This window comes from Macrobrachium rosenbergii, chromosome 3 (genome assembly GCF_040412425.1).
Source record: "Macrobrachium rosenbergii isolate ZJJX-2024 chromosome 3, ASM4041242v1, whole genome shotgun sequence".
In the NCBI taxonomy this organism is placed as follows: Eukaryota; Metazoa; Arthropoda; class Malacostraca; order Decapoda; family Palaemonidae; genus Macrobrachium; species Macrobrachium rosenbergii.
Window position 1 is genome coordinate 29,841,186 of NC_089743.1, and position 20,496 is coordinate 29,861,681.

At 37.6% G+C, this 20,496-nt stretch overlaps 2 protein-coding genes across 52 annotated transcripts in view; both read right to left on the reverse strand.

Annotated features, from left to right (window-relative positions):
• Nucleotides 1-4,162, reverse strand: part of LOC136853880 (CWF19-like protein 1) — a 96,211-nt gene extending 92,049 nt beyond the window's left edge. For both annotated transcript variants that reach the window (XM_067129816.1, XM_067129809.1), the window contains exon 1: nucleotides 3,792-4,162. The gene's annotated coding sequence lies outside the window, so the exon portion shown is untranslated. The remainder of the gene's footprint in view (nucleotides 1-3,791) is intronic.
• Nucleotides 4,163-7,015: 2,853 nt separating this feature from the next.
• The window catches only part of LOC136853629 (E3 ubiquitin-protein ligase lubel-like), a 238,984-nt gene continuing 225,503 nt past the window's right edge, over nucleotides 7,016-20,496 (reverse strand). For 43 of the 50 annotated variants that reach the window (XM_067129690.1, XM_067129743.1, XM_067129721.1 and 40 more), the window contains 2 exons: nucleotides 18,350-18,518; nucleotides 7,617-7,802 (listed from right to left, as the gene is read on the reverse strand). In XM_067129690.1, the coding sequence (XP_066985791.1) occupies nucleotides 7,761-7,802; nucleotides 18,350-18,518 (211 nt within the window). In that variant the 3' untranslated portion in view covers nucleotides 7,617-7,760. Of the gene's footprint in view, nucleotides 7,803-18,061; nucleotides 18,228-18,349; nucleotides 18,519-20,496 lie in introns of all 50 variants that reach the window. The other 7 variants (XM_067129752.1, XM_067129788.1, XM_067129547.1 and 4 more) reach the window with 3 other exon arrangements.

Consider the following 20,496-nt stretch of genomic DNA (forward strand, 5'->3'; position numbering starts at 1 on the left):
CATCACGGACGAGACCTTTTATGACTGTGGAGATCAGTCCTGCGCAGTGAAAGGGTTAAGGTAAGCCAGTTTTCAAAACAAAAAATTAATGAAAGAGGATGACAAGCACACATTGTTGTAAATGGTCACTGAACTTGGTAACAAGGAGATTAATGGGTGGTTACAGTCTCAGGGACACGTGGGTTTGATAAGGAGGGAGCTGCAATAAAAGGCTCTGATTTGTATACTAATGAAAAATAAATTACTTTAAAAACTGAATATTTGTTCCTAGTTAAATACAAACAATCACCTTTTATATAAGGGAGGGACTTGCCCCATAAGTTGGAGGTCACCTTTGTCAACAAGCTGGAAGTTGAAAACCCACCCGGATATGTTACAATCCCAGTTACAATATTGAGCAAAGGATGCAATGAACCATGCCTTTAGACTGAAGGGCATAGATTTCCCAGTTGTGGCCAAGTTGTTAATACCAGTTCAGAGCTTCAGTCAGTCTTGCCCTCCCACAGCTTCAGTCTCCAGGAAGGGATATGATTCTCGTCCTCCAATGCCCAACTTGGGCTCCATATGAGCCCTTGAGACAGACCTCCATCTGGAACTCGCTCACAGGACAGTTGTTCTTAACCAACGAAGGGTTTTGGTCTTCCCCTGCATTATTCAGTGTTGGAGTCATTCTTGTGCTCATTCATTCTTGGATTTGTAGTGAAAACTCAAGAATCATCAGCCTGATGGGAAATATGAACTTTAGTTTCCTCTCTCCACAATTTTTGGACTGAACCTCTCCTGCAGGGATGCAGTGACCCCAGTAACCTTCTACTCAATCTGGCCTTAAGGATGTCAGACTGGTAAGACTGGGCCCAAGAGAGGATGAAGAGCTTTGCTCGAGTAAGGAAATGATTGGAGAACCATGTACAATGACTGTGAGGGTTGCTCAAGTCAGAAGGCAGCTACATCATGGAATCAGTATAATAGTATTAGCTCTACTGCTGTGCCCCTGCTTCCCATTCTTAAATGGAAGAGTGAGGGGTCACATCTTAGCCACTAAAGCTATAAAACAGGTTAAGCCCCATCCACACTATGCATCATGTATCACCCACGTGACGCAGTAGTGGTGTTGAAAAAAATTACTAGCGGCCAAACTGTACTGCAACACTGCTCACTTGTTCTCCAGCCAGATTTGACAGTAAAGCGTCACATGTTCGAGAAGAGAAAGTTGAAAGGGATATACAGATTGCGATTAATAAATATTCCTTTTGCCCTTCCTTGTCAAGGTTCTTCAAAATGACTTTAGCCACACTAATTATTCAAACATTCATAAAATACTTGTGACCTATAAGCTTTTCGATATAAGCTTATAGGTCACAAGTATTTCATGAATTACAACGTACTGTCTCTCCAAAGAGAGGTAGTCCCTCAGAAGGAAACCTCCTCCATGTCTCTCCAGGCGCTTGAACCTTCGGGACCGAGACACCAGGAAGAACCAAGACACTTGCATGTCCTGGTTCTTTCTCTCGCCCTGTGCCTGAACCGGGAGAGTGAGAGGTCTCTTCGACACCGGTTCATGATGCACGAGACTCTGAAGATTCTCGAGCACTTGGTGTCACTCGACAAAGTCGAGCACCTGACACAGCACCAGTCTAGAAGCAGAACTCCCAGAATGGTGACGGGAATGCAACCAAAGTCTGTAAGCAAGCGACTCCTGAAACGCAAGACCCTGGGGTAAGTGATTTGGTTCCCGAGCCCGTAGGCAGGAAAGAGCCGATGAGAGGTCCCACTGCCTCCCCGTGAACGAGACAGCCCCTTAGAAGCGCCCTGGTGGGACTTCTTAGACAGACGAGCCTCTGAAGAAGGGGAGAAGGCAGCAGAAGACAAAGTTAAAGATCAAGTTGAAGAAGACGACTACATCTCACAGGACTTCTTCCTCGATCCCTTCTCCGACATCTACTGGATGGTGGTCAGGAAAAACAGGAACTGCCGGGGCAGCTAAATCAGGAAGCGCAACGGGAGTGGCCCAGGCGACAGGAACACCAGGAGTGACCGGGGCAGCTGAGGTAGGAGGCACTACAGGAGTGGCCCGGCTGGCAGGAGCTTCAGGAACGTCAGCAGCGGCGACAGGGGTAACCAGGCAGCTGGGGCAGGAGGCACAGCAAGAGCAGCCTGGTGACTGGCTGCCAGGGCAACAGGAGCAAAAAGACTGGAGGCACAGCAGGAGCAGACGGGACCACAGGTACAACAGGAGGCAGCGGTACAGCATACAGGAGTGCCAGAGAACGAACAGAGGTTGGTCCCCATTGTCAGGGCTGTGTTGACACCAATGAGGGGATCTTAGCCATTACCGTCACCGTGGTCGTCGTCGAAGTATCCACTGTATGAAAGCAGCCTTCCTGCCACAAGGGAACTTCAGCTGCGCCTTACGATGCTCACTGTTAACCTGGAGAAAGAGCAAAAAGATTAGTAAAGAGAGACTCCTCTCGCTCTGAAGGGGATTGTCCTACGAAGTGAGAGGAGACCGGAGAAGAGGTCGTCCAAACCCCACACCCCTCTGCTGATCTTCGCTTGACGAGTGGGCAAAGAGGACGAAGGAGAGATAGTCAGAAGGGAAGCTACCAAATGGGACGAAGGGCCAGCCACCAACGGCCCTGTCGAAAGAGAATAACCTTCCGACGACGCCCGGCAAATCCATCCTGACAAAGTTCCTCCTGGAAAAGCCGCCCACGGCACAGGCGACGAAGAACAACACTCACACAAGACAGAAATTTACAGCCACACCCCTGTACAAGGAGCGGAGGGCGAGGCCCATATGATAGGGGAGCGAAAATTTATGCTCCTGGCCGCCAACCCCAAGAAACACATGCTGGGGAAAGACACCCTTACGCAAGGCTATCAAAATCGTGGGTTTGTATATTAAATATCAAAAACACACAATATACACAAGCAATCTCCGGTTATCGGCGACCCGGTTTTACAGCGCATGTCTAGCATCAAAAATTGTCGATTTTCGGCGCCAATTTCCACTTATTGGTGCATACAATCTGGTATTGGCGCCATTACATACCTAACAGAGGCGCCAATATTACGTTAATATGCTACTCGGGAAAGGAAAGTTAACCTTTGCCGACAACTGCTTTAGTACCTACATTATCACTGTAAAGATATAACCCGTATTAGCCATGGAGGGGGGTGGGGGCCCGGTATTGTCTTACCTTATAAGTCGTAATATTAATTATTTTTCTCTGTTATTAAGCATTTGCGAAGGTTATGTATTGAGAAGAAATTTTTTGTTTTGGTGTGTTTTACCCAAGAAAAATATAAATTATAAAGTGGGAGGTGGCTGGAGTCTTCCGAAAAATAACCTAAAACTGTTACTTTGACAGGAACGTTGCGGTCTGGGCGTGTTGTGGAGGGGGGGGGGGAGCCACAAGTCTCACTGTTGCTGGTGGAGGAGCGTTCGAATGCATTTTCTGGAAGTGTTCAAACAGCGGACGAATGTCGCAGTCTCTCACGCTCCGAGCGTTTACTCTACATAGGCTAAAAATTAATACACAATATGCTACCGAGAACCTACTTATGAAACATTGGCCACATGGCCTAAGCTAAAAATTAATACATAAGCTAGCCTATATAGGCTACCCAGAACCTACTTCAGGAAACGCAATGTCCTGAGTCATTAAAGAAATAAGTAAATAAACTATAGCAGTCGAAATGGCAAACAAAAAATTAATACTGAAGCTAAATGAAAGCAAAGAAAATTCTCATTATGAGAAAAAGAAAGAAAACAAGAAGCAGTGCCTTACCGAATGCAACTCGTTTGTCTACATGAAGACGCCAGGACAGGTCGTAGCCTAGGGCCAAACAGGAACACAAACACAATGCCGATTCATATGTCTTACGTGCAGGAGAGAAAGCGTAAAATGTGAATTGTCTTAAATACTATAAGCACCGAGAAACAGCAATAGGAGTATCATAGAAGATAACAAGTTATGCCTTTAAAGCTTGAGTTGAAGCACTGCTGTTCACTGGATTTCAGGAGTTCGTCTCGCTGATCACTGTTGTTCTTAACATATGCAAAATGAAATATTCAAGGCTGAAGCTGAGACTTTCGGGACAAAAAACAAGGCATACATTATTAATGGGGTTGTAACACTGTGACACAGAAAACGTAACTGGTGAAAAACGCCAGGAATCAAAGGTCAAAGCAGAATCTATTGGTTGGAGTATATCATAGGCAACTAAAGTGATTTTTAAAAATTAATAACTCTTCTAATATATTCTCCATGATTTTGTGGCGTTTCAAAAGACGATTATAGCGTCTTTTGCATTGATTTTTTTCCTAGCCAAAACCGAGTTCTTTTGTAACTTCTCATTTGATTTTTTTCTTACTTCGATCACCTTTATGAGCCCCTGCAACATTTCAAATAACGTATTCCTGCTAGGACATAAATACTTTTGAGCGTAACAAGACACTTTTGTTCTAAATAAAATCATATGAACTTCCTTTGCGTAAAAAAAATAAAAATAAAAATCCAGCAAATGTACCTTTAGTATAATTGCGAATTAGATTCAACAGCATTGAAAAAGTCAGCACTACACAGGGCACTGAAGTCTGACCCTCTAGAAAATCATTAACAGGTGCTGTACACATGCATGAAATACAATTTATATTAAGAATGAGGGGACAAATTAAAAACTCTTTAAATCGTTTATTAGTCCGGAATTATGTTTATACATTAAACATGCAGATGAAGAATTTTTAATTGTGTATGCATGACATTAGTGATTTCATTCTACTTAACAATTTTACCTAAAAGAATGTGGCGGTGTACATCTGAAAACACGTTATTTCTAGCCTAACATTGTAATGAAATGGTTTGCACAAATCTGCTGAATTTACGTATGCTTTGTTATCTGATGCCACTCTGAGGAGCTTCTTCTATTCTTGACTTGAGTAGGAAAGAAATTTACAGATTTTTGTTAAATATGTACTCTCATCAAAGGCATTAGTATAAAGCACCTTTTTCCTTGGTCAGGTAGTGAGTATAGCAACATTATCACACATCAGATTACTTTAAGATTCAGCTAAACACCAATTGAGACTCTTAGCAAGATAATCAATATCACATACATAATACTAAAAGTGTGGGAATTAATAATAATAATAATAATAATAATAATAATAATAATAATAATAATAATAATAATAATAAAATAATAATAATAATAATAATAATAATAATAATAATAATTTCCTAATGCAAATACTCAATATCAGAATAATGAAAAATAATAATAATAATAATAATAATAATAATAATAATAATAATAATAATAATAATAATAATAATAATAATAATAATAATAATAATAATAATGTGGTCCATAAAAATCCTGGCAGAAAAGTAAAATAAGAACTAAGCTATAATTATAACAACAGTTCCACTAATAATAATAATAATAATAATAATAATAATAATAATAATAATAATAATAATAATAATAATAATAATACTTTGTCCTGTACCATCAACACAGTTACATTGTGGAAGTCAACTAAAAGTGGAGAAGAAAATTATACGATTGTGAATAAACACAAGATGCGAAAACGGGAAGTGATAGTAGGCTACACATACCAAAGAGGAAATTTAAAACCGAATAAACACAAGGGCAGGGACAGGTGACACACTAGTGGAAACATTGGGTAAAAGAATGCTAAACAAAAACAAACAAAAACAAAGTTGCTTGATTTTAAGACTGACGCACTATAAACGGAATTCACTCATTTCACAGTGAAAATGAACTATACTACGGAGGTGATCGTTAATACTTGCAGTTATCAGAAAACATTGTGCCTATGGAATACGTACGGTAACGAAGTCAGCCTACAGTAACTTGATATTACAAAAAAGCCATTTTGACAGAGACCGTGTTAACTGATTTAGACATAACCTTAACAAGGCAGCAAGATACGTTGATGCTCTTTTTTTTTTTAGCGAAGTTTGAATTAAAGAACACAAGCATGATGGGGAATTACAAACATACAACTACCGACACAGTAAATAATAAGGAAACAGGACGCACAAACAAGACTGAATGGACAAGGACACGTAGAGTGAGACCTAACGGCATGAGCATAAGAGAATCTGGATGGTAGAAATATATCGATACACATTACTTATCTTAAACAACAATAAATGAAAGCTCTGCATTATAACAACCCTGGTAATTCGACCTTATATTCCCTTCAGCGATAAACAACTTTTTTCTTTTTATATATATATATCAATTAAGACTGGATTTTGCCCTTTTTTTCTGTCAATGCAATACAGTACTATCAAAATAAACACAGAACTCTATTACCACTGATATTCATATGCTTAATCAAAACAATGAAATTCAACATTACTAATAGACATATCACTTTACCATTATTGCATATACTTTACATGCTCCAAAAATTACGATGAAAATTTATTGTTTCATTGTTCCTCAATATATGAAAATAACATACCACATAATACTCTGAGCAATATTACTAAAGTACGCTATTTAAAATATTGATGTTACAATACTCAATTCGTTCCCAAATGTAATAAATATGCTAGGTGATGAGATTTTCCGCCTACAATTAACATCATCTATATATATATTATATATATGAAAATGAATAAGTGAAGTGCAGTGCTACAATCCAATATGTTAATTACAATTGAAACTGATTGTTATGTCTAAGTTGTAAATCACAGCCTAAATATTAACTTTCGGCATATACAATACAGTATGCATGAAATCGAGGCCACGAACACTATCATATCTCTATTGCTGTGAAGTTTAACTGTAAACTATATATATATATATATATATATATATATATATATATATATATATATATATATGCACTGATTATGAACAATTCATTGTCAAATCTTATGACAGGCAGTGGCCTGACTTCATACGGATACATAAGTGATGATAATTTTAATATTTGTAGATCACAACCATACACAGTAGTATTCATGTTAGATTTTCTTTTTTCATTACAAAAAACATTATAGAATGATATCAGCATAATTACTTAAATTTTGCGCAATTTCCTAACTCAGGTAAATACAAATTCCATACATACCAAACATTACCAAATAGAATCCAGAAGTAATGATAAATGCACTTAAGAAAATCTAAGGACCATAAAATTCATTATCTTTATGAGAACGAACCTTTTGCTTTAGAAAATAACCTTTAATTCCCTTTGCTGTTCAGATGTGAATAGGCCTTCTATATCTCCTCTCACGAGCACTGCAACGTCTCCAGACCTGACGCACTGTAGGTGCTTGCTTCTCCTCTCGAATATGTGCTCATTTTCTGAAGAAAGTTTTGTTTCTGAATAGCTTTCTGCAATCTTGGCGCTTCCCTTCCAACCGCATTAAGCGCGGTCTCTTAGAGAGATCCTTTGCTTAGTGCCATCACCCTCGGTTCTGCAGCAAGTACCTACTTCTGTTTTGGTGTGGGCTTCCCAAGTGGACCACATAGTGCCTGCGCTTACCCTGACTGAGGCTTCCATTATTACACATATAATTCTTCCTCCTTGTGGCAGACATTTTTTACTGGTATGGGCGGAACATTCCCCTGTCCAAAGAATCCCCAGTGCACCAAATAGACAAGATATTGCGTCTTCCTTGATGGTTCTCTAAGAAGATTATCTTCAAATGGTTACAGACTTATCTTGTCCTCCTAGAATCGATCAGGGAGCTCAACTCCTGCCATCTTGACTACTGCTCATTACTATCAAGCGGAAGGTGTTCCTTGATGAGCTGTGGGGAAAAAAATAAGAATCAATTAATAACCAACTTCTAAGTAATGGAATCAGATTGAAATTCCATCAGTAGTTCACCAAAACATCCCATGTACACTTGGTCATGAGTGAAAACGCTTGGATCTTTATTTTCATAAAACTGATTCTGGACGCTTCACAACATATAAATTACATATTTAAGACAGACTTTTAGCAATCTATGCACCTGATTCTTGGCAATTCGTCAGCCAGCCCATGAGATCAAAGCAAGCATTTAGTAACACGTTCTGGAGTTAAGATTCTCTAAGAAACGAACTACACAGATCTAAAATGATAGCTACAACCTTCCTTAGGTCAAATAACGGACTTAAATGTTTTTCTTTTTTATGATTACATTAGAAGTACTTTATGTGACCGTATCCCAGTTTTCTAAAAGGCCACTAGATACAGTATAGCTAACAAGACACAATTAAATGAAGACAGACCTGAGTACAGAATAAAAACTATCAGAGAGAGAGAGAGAGAGAGAGAGAGAGAGAGAGAGAGAGAGAGAGAGAGAGAGAGAGAGAGATGGTAGGCCACCGGAGTAGCCAACTAGTTGTGCCAAAGTCCCCTGTTTTAAAGACCTATATCCCTTCTGTTGGGACCACGTCAGCCAGCCATGCACGAAGAAGCAACTGTACCAAACTACTGAACGCAGCAGGAGACCTGAATGGTAATTCCAAAGGTGCAGTACACCATACTTTACTAGGACACTATGGATATCAACTGCTTATAAAAAAAATCATGACCCGATTTTATTTTGCTGAACAATTCCTTGAACAGCCAGAAAATGGAATCTTGAAACAAATGACTGTCTCACCTGCAAAAGGCTTTGTTGAAAAGAGTCTAATCTTTTGATAATGGGAAAAAAATAAAAAGTTGGACTCTATTTCCCTTTAGAAGTCCCGGATGTTAGTTCCAGCAATGCTGTGAAATCATGGCAGTCTTGGAAAACGGACTCTTTTCGGTACACGGACGGGAAGCCGAATGCAATATTGCAGAAGGACAAGAAGTCGAACCCATGATGCCAAACGGACATAGAGCCGAATGGAGACAAAGCCGAACGTACATAAAACAGAACGGAAAAAAACACGAAGTTTAATGACCAATTCACCAACCTGGCACTTAAGATTTAATGAGATAGTTAGTTCTTGATAAACTACCAGTTCACCATTTAGTTACTAAAAATTTTGAAATATATGCGAGAAATCTTGTACCATGGAATTCATTAACACAGCGCGTGGTGGCAAAAAGCTCCTTCCTAATGGATACACATACGTTGTTGATAAAAAAGTTAAGGAAACCAGCAGGACCCACTGTAAGTGGGTCCTGGAAACCACATACTGGAAGTGTCAGAAACGAAAAGTGTCCCGCGCAAGAATCAGAACTATATATGATACGGAATAAGGCAGTGCTTCAAATCATTCACATCCTTCGTTTGGTGCTCAAAATAGTGTTTTAAAAGCTTTGGATATTATGAAAACTAGAGCTGAACAAACAGAAGAAAGGTGACAAGCAGTGTAATTAACAATGTCATGGAAGAACTGCCTATAAGCATTGTTGGTTCCCTGCCTAAGAGAGAAACGCTTGGACGAATGGTATGGTGAGCAAGAAATGGTAAGAGTGAAGACTTGAACATAACATAAATTGGTAGTCTATCAAGAACTAACTATCTCATTAAATCGTAAGTGCCAGATTGGCGAATTGGTCATTAAACTTCGTAAGTAAGTGTTTTATTTTATTTTATTTTTTTTTTTTTGTCGGTTCGGTTTTATGTCCGTTTGGCTTTGTGTCCATTCGGCTTTGTGTCCATTCGGCTTTGTGGCATTCGGCTTTGTGTCCATTCGGCTTTGTGGCATTCGGCTTTGTGTCCATTCGGCTTTGTGGCATTCGGCTTTGTGTCCATTCGGCATCGTGGGTTCGACTTCTTTTCCTTCGGCAAAAGTGCATTCGGCTTCCCGTCCGTGCACGATCTTTTCTGGTTGCCCTTTCTTAATCAGAAACACTACCTTCTTGTGGAGAGCTGTCTTAGAGCATACCTTACTGGGGGAGACATTTCAAGAGAGGAGAAAATTGTGAAATATTTTGAACCAATCAAGAGAGGTCTGACCAAGTGAGAATTGGATTAAGGATTAACCTGCCACACTCGTGATTTTGCGGAGAAACAGGGGTCGACTTGAAGGTATGAAAGTCACTAACATAATAAATTTGCAATAGAAGTAAATACTCCATGTGCAACAATCTATGATGTCCCTCTAAAAAACAATCCTCTTGCAACAGACAAGCCTCTCCTAGATTCTGTCTTTATAGAAGCAATTGATCTCATCACTATCTTAATGCAAACAGGATATAAGATTATTTTATTCTTAAAAGTCCACCTGTGTGTGATTGTCTTCTACCGATCAATAATATCCCTGGGAAGATCGTCAAATACTATAGGAGGAAACAAACAGAAAAACCAAACGTTTATGGAAATTAATAAAGAAAAGCTTATGCCGATAATAAATAATCTAGTGCAGTAATAGCTGGAATAAGTCAGACTAAAAATTAAAACTTTTCAAAAAGAAAAGTCACCAACGAAGACACTGTTATCTGATGAAATAAAAAAAACAAGGGCATGACCCAATCAAGTGAGATCAAGCAGGTTTAGGGGCATCTACACAGGTAGTGAACAGGATGATACTCAACAATTTTGAAGTTCTGAGTAGCCTTTAGAAAGGCCATTCTAAGTAGGTCTAGGCCGTCTAGTCCAGGGGTTCTCAGCCTTTTCCCAACAGATACCCTTTGAGTTACGAGGCTATTGACCCATACCCTATTGACCGGACTTGAATATAAATGCGCCGAAGTTTCTTCGGAGCATTCGAGTATTTCTGTACAGCCGCTACAGCGTATAATCAAGGGCGCCGAAAATAGATCTATCTTTCGGTGGTCTCGGTTTAATGCTGTTTGAGCCGCGGCCCATGAAACTTTAACCATGGCTCGGTGGTGGCCTATCCTATATCGTTGCCAGAAGCACGATTATAGCTAACTTTAACCTTACATAAAATAAAAACTACTGAGGTTAGAGGGCTGCAATTTGGTCTGATGATTGGAGGGTGCATGATCAACATACCAATTTGCAGCCCTCTAGCCTCAGTAGTTTTTAAGATCTGAGGGCAGACAGAAAAAGTGCGGACGGACAGACAGCCGGCACAGTAGTTTTCTGAAAAGAAAACTAAAGCCATTGAATGTGTTCGTTGGATAATAATAAATTATTTGAAAACAGTAAATTTTTCATGATATTAATCACTAATAACGCAATCACTGTATACTGATATTGCACAAATGTGAAGGTGAAATCATTCTGTGAGGTAGGTATCATTAGCAACCTTACAGCAAACACCAGGTCCAGATTCCTGGATCTACCCACTTGTCTTAGTTCTGTGGTACGGATTAAGAGGTGGAACCTCATTTCTAGAATGTGCATACAAACATGCTTCATCAACTTGGCTGGTCTAATCTGTGTTTTGTATGAAAACATACAAAACAATAATCAAAGACCGAAACTATACTCTATCGAAAATCTGCAATAAATCATGAAGAACCTGACCCAGATTCATTACCTTAATCATATACAAAACTTGTCTAAGAGCTTAAAGAAAAGCAGAGTTGAGTGGAGGGAACAAAGACTGCTGATTATAACCTTGGTAATAATGCAAAATGACTCGAAATAAATGTGAATCTGTAATTGGAAAATATAAAATAGTCATGCGTTTGTATTACGGTACAAATATCAAAATTAAGAGTAATAAAGTTGGGGGCTTTCGAAAGTCTACTCAGCTCTCGAGAGCTCTAAACTTTATCATTCTCAGTCTTGATATTTGCAATATTTTATAATAAAGAAATTGTGGATTTTACTTTTCAAACGGCAATGACGGCAAAACATTTCATAAATATCACCAATTGAAAAGTTTTTGCTTAATCAAGGGCAAAAATGAGCTCTCATTCTATTACTTAATTAATTTGTACTGTATATAAGATACGTCAAGACATCTCTTATCCCGCTTAATTAATCTTCACTTCAAGGGACGAAAGATGCCTTGGAGGTAATAAGATAACTCTAGGAAGAGAACAAAACACGAGGAATACATTGTGAGCGTGCCAATCATGCTCTTTAACAATACAGTACTTAAAGTCATGCAGTATGTACAAGTCTAAACAACTATACTAAACTAAGAACAAGAAGTAGGATCAGGTAAGAATGACAGATCAGATGAAAAGAGCATACAGCGGTTTGTTAAGGGAACAGAAAGTTATTCGTCGTAAAGGAAAAGTTGTTGAGATGTTCTAAGAAAAGATATTTAAAAAGCGACACATGAAGGAATGACCTCGAGTGAATGAGGAAATAGGAAGGATAATCGAGGAAAGAAAAGAACTGAACAAAGGGGAAAACCAACGCAAATAAAACACAGCCTATTAAATATGAGTAAAAGAAACATTAGGAAATCAGTCGAAGCGCAAGTGATAATCTACAAAAATAAAGAAAATAAAATAAACTGAAGTCATCACGGGCAAAAACTTCAAGGAAACCAACGACAAGAACGAATGAGTAAGAATGTAAAGAAATCATACATGTCTTTTACCATATACAATGAATAAGGCTGCAAGTAAATAATGAGGGAAAATGTGAACTAGTTAACTTTATAAGAAATATATCTATTTATCTATCTATCTGTCAACCTATCTACCTATCTACTATATATAAATATATTAAAAACATCAGGTTACAGAAGTCGTTTAATATCCAGTTCGCTCAACTTCGGGAACATCACCGAGGGGGAATGGTAACTGATAAACGATTCGATACCTGGGAGATTCAAACGGCCGACAGTACGGATCGACGGTAACCATTCGGCTTTCAAGAGAATTATAAGCTGATACTGACTCTGCCATACATATGCCCGTTGAATTCAGGTTTCTGTATTTAGAGTAGATATCCACCCCCCAACACCATGATAGCGAATTGGTACGCTTGAAACACGACGCTATTTATTACTTTTTTTTTTGTATCACTTACACCATGACTTTTTTATTTTCACAAACATTAAGCTACAAATTTAGCTGTAATCAGGTTACTGAATGCAGCCATTTTCAAAGAGGAAGACTGGATCATTCTTGATTATCAAAGGAAAACTCTTTTTACAGGCTTATTTATAAGAATCCCCAGTGTCCATCTTCATTATTAAAACAAACCTTGGCAACTCTTCTTCGGCAATTTCTTTTAGGAATGACCAATCGTGTAAGTCAGATAAAAAGCGTGCTACATGAGACCTCACCCTAATGAACCATCTTTATTCACATCTATCCTGAATTAAAGAAGTTCACATCTTAAGCTGACAACAATGCAAACAAGTCATTGTCTGTAAATTTAATGTTGAAATGAAATCTTCAGTTTCCAAAATTCTCGTGGAAGAGTCAGATAATATTGGAATTAGGTGATATTCTTCTAAGATTAACATGTGAAAGCAGGTCACTATTAAGGAGGATGAGACACTGAACCGTTTTTGGTAGTCATAAGTCAAATCCCCATGCAGGGATAATGAAGCTACTTCGAGCCTCTCATTATCTAACACTGTAAAACATACTGACCATCTAACTGTCTTGGCTGTATAGGATCCAGTTAAGTCATCTGGTACAGGTTTGCAGTGAAGCTCGCCGACAGTAAAGTAATTTTCAGCTATAACACTAAATCTTCTTCTGGAGGCTCTAATAATGCTGATAATACTAGTAAGTGAGGCAATTTACTAAGACGCAGAAATTAAGAGAAACCCAACAAAAATCAAGTGATTGAATTCATTCTCTGTACCTGGCCTAGTTACGGAGGGGGAAAGAGATTTTTTGGAACAGCCTGAACTGCCAAGAAAATAGCTGCGTCATCCATCTGCATAACACGAGCCGTTAGAAAGCCTTTTATGCATCATTATCAGCTAATCTCCAGTGCCTATGTTAAGGCTAAGTATCAAGACCATTGAAGATGAGCTTTAATGCTGGGCGTGATACTCATATTTGCTTCAAGAAATCCATGACTACTCCTTGCGCATATCATCCTCCCCCTCAGGAAGGTAGTGCCGTCAGTAATCGTTACGTAGTTAAAGTTAGGTATATCTTAGAGTTTAACCAGGCCACTGAGCTGATGAACAGCTCTCCTAGAGAGGGCTGGCCCGAAGAATTAGACTTATTTTACGTGGCTAAGAACCAGTTGGTTACTTAGCAACGGGACCGACAGCTTATTGTGGAATCTCGAACCACATTATAGCGAGAAATGAATTGCTATCACCAGAAATAAATTCCTATAATTCTTCACTAGCCGGCCGGAGACTCGAACTCGGGCCTAGCGACTGCTAGCCCACAACTCTACCGACTCCCCCAACGAGGAACTAACGTTACGTAGTGCGGTGTAGGCATTACTAAAGGGTGTTTGCAAGCAGCCCTTCGTCCTCTAGCTGTCTTTTACTTTGCTCCATTCCGGCGTCCTTTCTCCGGTCTTGTTGAACAAACTCTATTACTTCTTAGTGCAACTGTCGGATTTTCTCCCAATTCCACCTTTAGATCCTTGTATCTCGTTTCCTTTACTTTCTAGACCACTCTAATTCCCTCTTTTCATTGTACTAACCTCTAATTGGCCCTGCAGTTGGCTTGATGGCCTAAATATCATAAAATCAAATTAAAGCATATCATCCTCAGTCCACTCAAGCCTTTGATGTTTCAATTCAAATCAAAATCCACTTTGTCCGACCGTAGTCCAGGCTATTGTTCTTTAAAAGTTTTGCTAACAATCGTGCAGAGACCTTATTTGAAAGTAATGTCGCAGTTAATTTATACTTCCAAGCTAAATATAAAAACTGACCTAAAATTATTCATATTTTACTTGGTACAGTAAAATCAGGTATTTCCGCTCTGTAAACTTGTTTTTAGAAAGAACAAACATGTAACCTTAATAAAATATCGATATGCAAACAGCACTTTAACTGTTGCATTTTATTTTACAGCAAATGAATAAAATTATGGAATAAAATAAAGAAAAAATGATAGCTGCACAATAAATGTTTCAATTTGGATAAAAACAGGAAGTTTAATTAATCAAGAAGAGTGCTCGTACAAGCGCAAAAGGGAAGTACTGTACCCGAGTCAACATACCGAAAACGCTATATCAGCATCACACTTGATAAGTTACCATTTATAGAATATTCTGATTTTGACACAAAATGAAAGCTAATGAACTAAATTCAGTGCCGACTTGATTAATTAAGAATATCAGGAAAAACAATCACAAACATATATGCACACAAACTTGCTCTCAACACCTATACTTCTTTTTTAACAGAAGATGGACTTCTGAAGTTCACTCTGAAATGATGGCAGGTATTGCCCGTAATCAAAATCTCATCAGCAGTGACTAGCACAGCCAATTATCTCACAGGCAAATTGAAAGAGGTTACGCAAACAGTGGACAAAATTTAACACTTTGCAAAACAAGGTTTGTATATACAACGTAAGTGAACTGTATTAAGCAAAATCTTCTCTTACATCTATGATATGAATATAAACTGTTAATAAAGAAACATATAAACAAGGAAGGTGGTTGACAGTGTTTATAATGGGTGACACACAACGAAAAAGTTTATACTTATAGTGAGTAAACACGAAAATCAACAAACTACAGAACAACAGTGCTCGGAGAACACAGGCCTCCGTCAAGGCTACGCAATCCAACCCCAGCGCCATCTCCCCCTCTCTCCCCAAACACTACGTTTCTATCTATGAAGAACATAACGAAATCCTACCAATAAGCAAGTTCAGACCTGAACCGAAAACAACCCTTGGTGGAAGCAGTGAACAGACGCGACAGTTTTCAACACATCTCTAGTTCACTCGAACCACCTGGAAGGCCCCTCTTCTAAGAAGTTGCATTTCTATTTTTCCCAAACTCTAATCATATCCAATTACAAGGTGCAACTTTCTCTGAGATATTTGTAAAACCCTACTCAAGTTTTTGTGTAATTCTAACAAATAAAAAATCGAATAAAAACATAATATCCTTGGCGGAGGTGACAAATAGGCCTACAAAGCAGTTAAAGGTTCAAAAAGTTTGGGATTAGAGAAACCATTGCCATCTGAGATGCACTTATCAAACAACTGATAACGAGACAGAGGACAAAATAAAACTAATCAAAGTAGTCCTGCCTTCTGAAGGAACAATTCCGTATCTACACTGGCTACTAAGCCGGCTTCAGCTACAGACTTTATGATGTAAACCAAATGAAGTATTTATTTATGTAGCATGCTATTTGAGAGACATATCTGTTCCTCAAGATCTGAATGAGTCTATAACAGATTGTACTGAAATTTACAATCTGGAAAACGGCACCTTTTATGATGAACCTGAGTAAATAGTTCGAAATCAACTGTTCGAAGACCAGTTCTTCCAATACAAGAGCTCGAAAATATATTTCTTTATAAACCAACTGACCAAATGCCAGTTGTTCGAAAGTTAATTGCTCGAAACACAATCATTTTAAAGACTGGTGTTTAACCATGAAGTCCTCTTCGTATACGAACCTACTCTCCTGTATTTTTCTTTTAGGGTGCAGGCCCTCAAGATCGACCTAAATTACATAACTTGTGAAAAGGGAAAAGAAACTGCGCTTTGAAAGTCTTTTGTACATTAAAAACATCAATGAATAACAAGGTCTTTTGGAAGTGTGAAATGTGTAAAAACTATCCATTGTTGTAGAGACACTGGAATGAGTTGAAAAGAATTTTTCCAAAATGAGCTACACTGAGTGATGTATTAATTTGAAGACACGTCCACTGAACGTTCATGTGGACGCAGTCGCTACCCTGTTCCTCTATATTTCCGCCACCATGTTCCTCTAAATTTGAACATTAAACATGAAACTGTAACTGCAGCAAGTAGGTCGAAAAAGGCCTACCAAAAGCAAACAATGCTACTGAAGGGTGGCTTAAATGGCACTGTACGTCATTTATATGCTAAGCTTCCTAACTTTGAAAATTCGTACATGATTAGAAAGAGCAAAAATTAAGCATAGCACGTATTGAACAATATGTTAGTAGTCGTACGTCACCTATGAGTAGAATATATGACCTGGATTGTGCATATCGACTACAGGCACTTGTTGCAAACTATCAGCAAACCATCAACATTTAAAAGAATAACTACAACGCTATGCATACCCTTTTTCTTCTTAACAATGTATATTTTGTAGGGACTTTTTCCTTACTCAGCACAGGTATTATGCCAGTCTCCAGAAACGAATGGGCCTCTTTCACCTAAATTCAGTTGGAACATGAGTGTTCATCGACTTTTTATTATTATTAATAATAATAATAATAATAATAATAATAATAATAATAATAATAATAATAATAATATTATTATTATTATAATTATTATCATTATTATCATTTGTTTAGCTTTTAGGCACTCGTTATGTAGGCCTACTGCTTAAATGGTTTCGAGCAATTACCTTTCAAATGACTAACATTTGATCAGCTATCAAGTAGCAGGTTTGTGAGCAACTGAATTTAAGGAAATAATTTTGACCAATTTACTAGATACTTCCATAACAGACTGAGGAATATTAGTTCTAATAACATACCTGCAGAGACTGATGTTCATTCCTGTGTTATGTACCACCAAGTGTAATATCATTCAATGATTGTGTCAAAAAGGTTTGCAGTATTTTGGCAATCCCAAATTACAAATGCCCACAAGTATAGAAATGTTCAGATGTTAAAAAATACCTGTACTGTGATACTGTGTTATGTTTAATGTTCACTTACTTTTAAATAAATATGTTTCTTCAGTAAATTCTCTGCTCTGAAAAAATATTTGTTAAATATAAAAGTAAACATTCAATATACAGTAATACGTGCTTGCAGCAATCACCAAATAAAAAGAAAACACACACGAAATTTGTCATAGGATTTTATCAGGAGTTCGTGCATTCATGCTACAAATCATCTGTCTCCTAAGTGCAAAAAGGACAGGCAAAAGAAAAGGGAAAGAGAGAGAGAGAGAGAGAGAGAGAAAGACATACAAGAGAAATTTTTTTAGACAGCATGCTTCTAAAAGATAGGAACAGCACAGCTAGGGAGAGTAGTGATGATAAAGACATAACAAAACTAAGGGTGACTTCTTTAAGAATAATATATAGTTATGACGGGGCTTGACACCTTGATGAGTTTGTCCCTGTATAACTTCTCGGACTCCCACCGTCTGACGGGGACAGGTTTGCCGTTTCTCCGAAGACAGACTCGCAAGTCGGCCTCGTCAAAGATGCTGACGGGATCAAGTTTGTGTGTGTTAATCTTCTCAACCAAGTACTCCGTGTAGTGCAACCTGAGAGAAGGAAATAGTGAAGAGGCAACAGAAGAAGGGAAGGAAGAAAAGCGAAAAAATATTACCCCTTAGGCATGCAGCCAAAGGTGTAAGAGGTACCATGACATATAACTCGCTTTTACCTCGTTGATTCTCTCCAGAAAGCCTCGCATTGTCTCCTCGTCTCGTCTTTTGGGTGCTTGTAAATTATCTCGCCGAAGAATAAACCTCAATTCGTCTTCGTCCATGAGTGGTAGCGGGTCTAGATTAAATTTAAATACCAACCGAGCCAAATACTCAATGTAGTGTGTTCTGTAAAGAAGGAAGCTGGGTCTTAGAGCTCTCAATTTTTTATCTTTATTCTGCGGAACGATGAAGGAAAGCAAAATGAAAGGGTAAGCGAGTTACCTTAAGAGTAAGTGTCATTCCTTCTTTACAAAAGACACTCAAGAATAAATCCTACTGACAGCCCTACAAAACTCTATGAAACAGCATTCTCAAATGCAAGAATCTGCACACTGTAGACATCATATACTCTGAAAAGAAGAAGCAGAAAGAAGGTTGCTCTGGAAAAGTTTTGTTTTCTATAAGATTAGTTTTTACTCAAATAATTATAGTCAGTACATACAAAATAGCATGCAATACATTGATCATAAATGTTTTTATGAAATGTCTAAAGATCTATTCTTTGTCAGCATGAAAAACCAATTATCAAATAATACAGAACACAGAGTACAAAATAAGGACAGTATCATCGCAAATATGCTAAGGAAAGTGAAAAATAAAATAAGTCTTAACTCTGAAATTATCAGACCGCAAGTCACGTAAACATACTATTAGAATACTTTTACCTGGAACTTGAAACAGAAATATTAACTTTAATATCTTACTAACCACAGAAAAGAAAATCACTAAACTAACAAAGGTGAAATTAGAAAAATACTTCAAGTCTACATACAGCTTTAAGTAAAGTGCACTTTAACCATTTTGCTGGCAATCAGCATAATGCAACAAAATTTTTGTTTTAAGAATCAAGCTTCGAATGTAAGATGTAACTTTACTATTCTCGAGTCTATATAATGTAATGAAACTCGGAGGAAACTTGTGTTACGAAGTGGATAAGGACCTTATTCAAGTTGACTAGACTCTCTAAACCACAGTATCAAGCCTCCCATTCTGGGCAGGTTAGAAAGCAAGCATATCCTCCATGTTGTTCAGTTAAGCAGGCCTCATGTCAGTCTTGAGCCCAGCTGTTTACAACTCACATGGAAGATTTTCAGTCGAACCAAGAACATGCAAGAAATATTACTTTTTACATGACTACATACGAAGTAACTTACAAGATCAAAAACAAGAGAAGAAAGTCGTTGAATCAACTTGAAACGATCTCAGATATTTATTTCAAGGTGTTATAGTTTTTAACCCAATATGTTTCTTTGTTAATTTCCATTTTTTTCAAATTTCGGGATTGCTAATACTCATAAAACTTGTTTGAACAGCAGGCACATATGATAAATTAAAATAGAACTTTTAGCTAGAAGCCTGTTCGATGATGTAAAAATGAGCTTTTTTTAATTTTTTTCACACTTAAACTGACTTTCCTTGTTGTTCGATATAATTTTCTGTAGATAAATTCTGACATCAGAAAATGACAAGAAAAAATAAGGAAGTATAGGAAATCAGAAGAAATTACTATGTGACTTCTTAAGCATATAGGAACACCATCTTATTAACTAGACCGAAAGTCACAAGTAGAAAGTGGCAAATAATTCCTACCACCTAACATTTAAGGATTACAAGTAATTCATTTACAGCCTTACAATGGACAAATAACTGCCTTGGTGTGCCTTATGCATTAGTTCAAATGGGCGACTGCAAACATCATGTAGTAAAAAAATGATACGAATACTACTGTACGGAGTAAAAGATCCCACCTCAAGTCGTGCATATTTACTCTGAATGACATACTGTATATGGGGCGAATCAACAATATTATTATTATTATTATTATTATTATTATTATTATTATTATTATTATTATTATTATTATTATTATTATTATTCAGAACATGAACCTTATTCATATGGAACAAGCCCACAGATGTCACTAACTTGTAATTCAAGCTTCAAAAGAACATGATGTTCATTTGAAAGATGTAACAAATGGTAACAGGGAATACAGAAAGAGATCAGTTATCAGTTAATAAATTAACAAATAAATAGATGAAAGTGTCAGTAAATTATTAAAATACAAAAATTCAAGCGAAGACGTAAGGCATTATTACTCTAA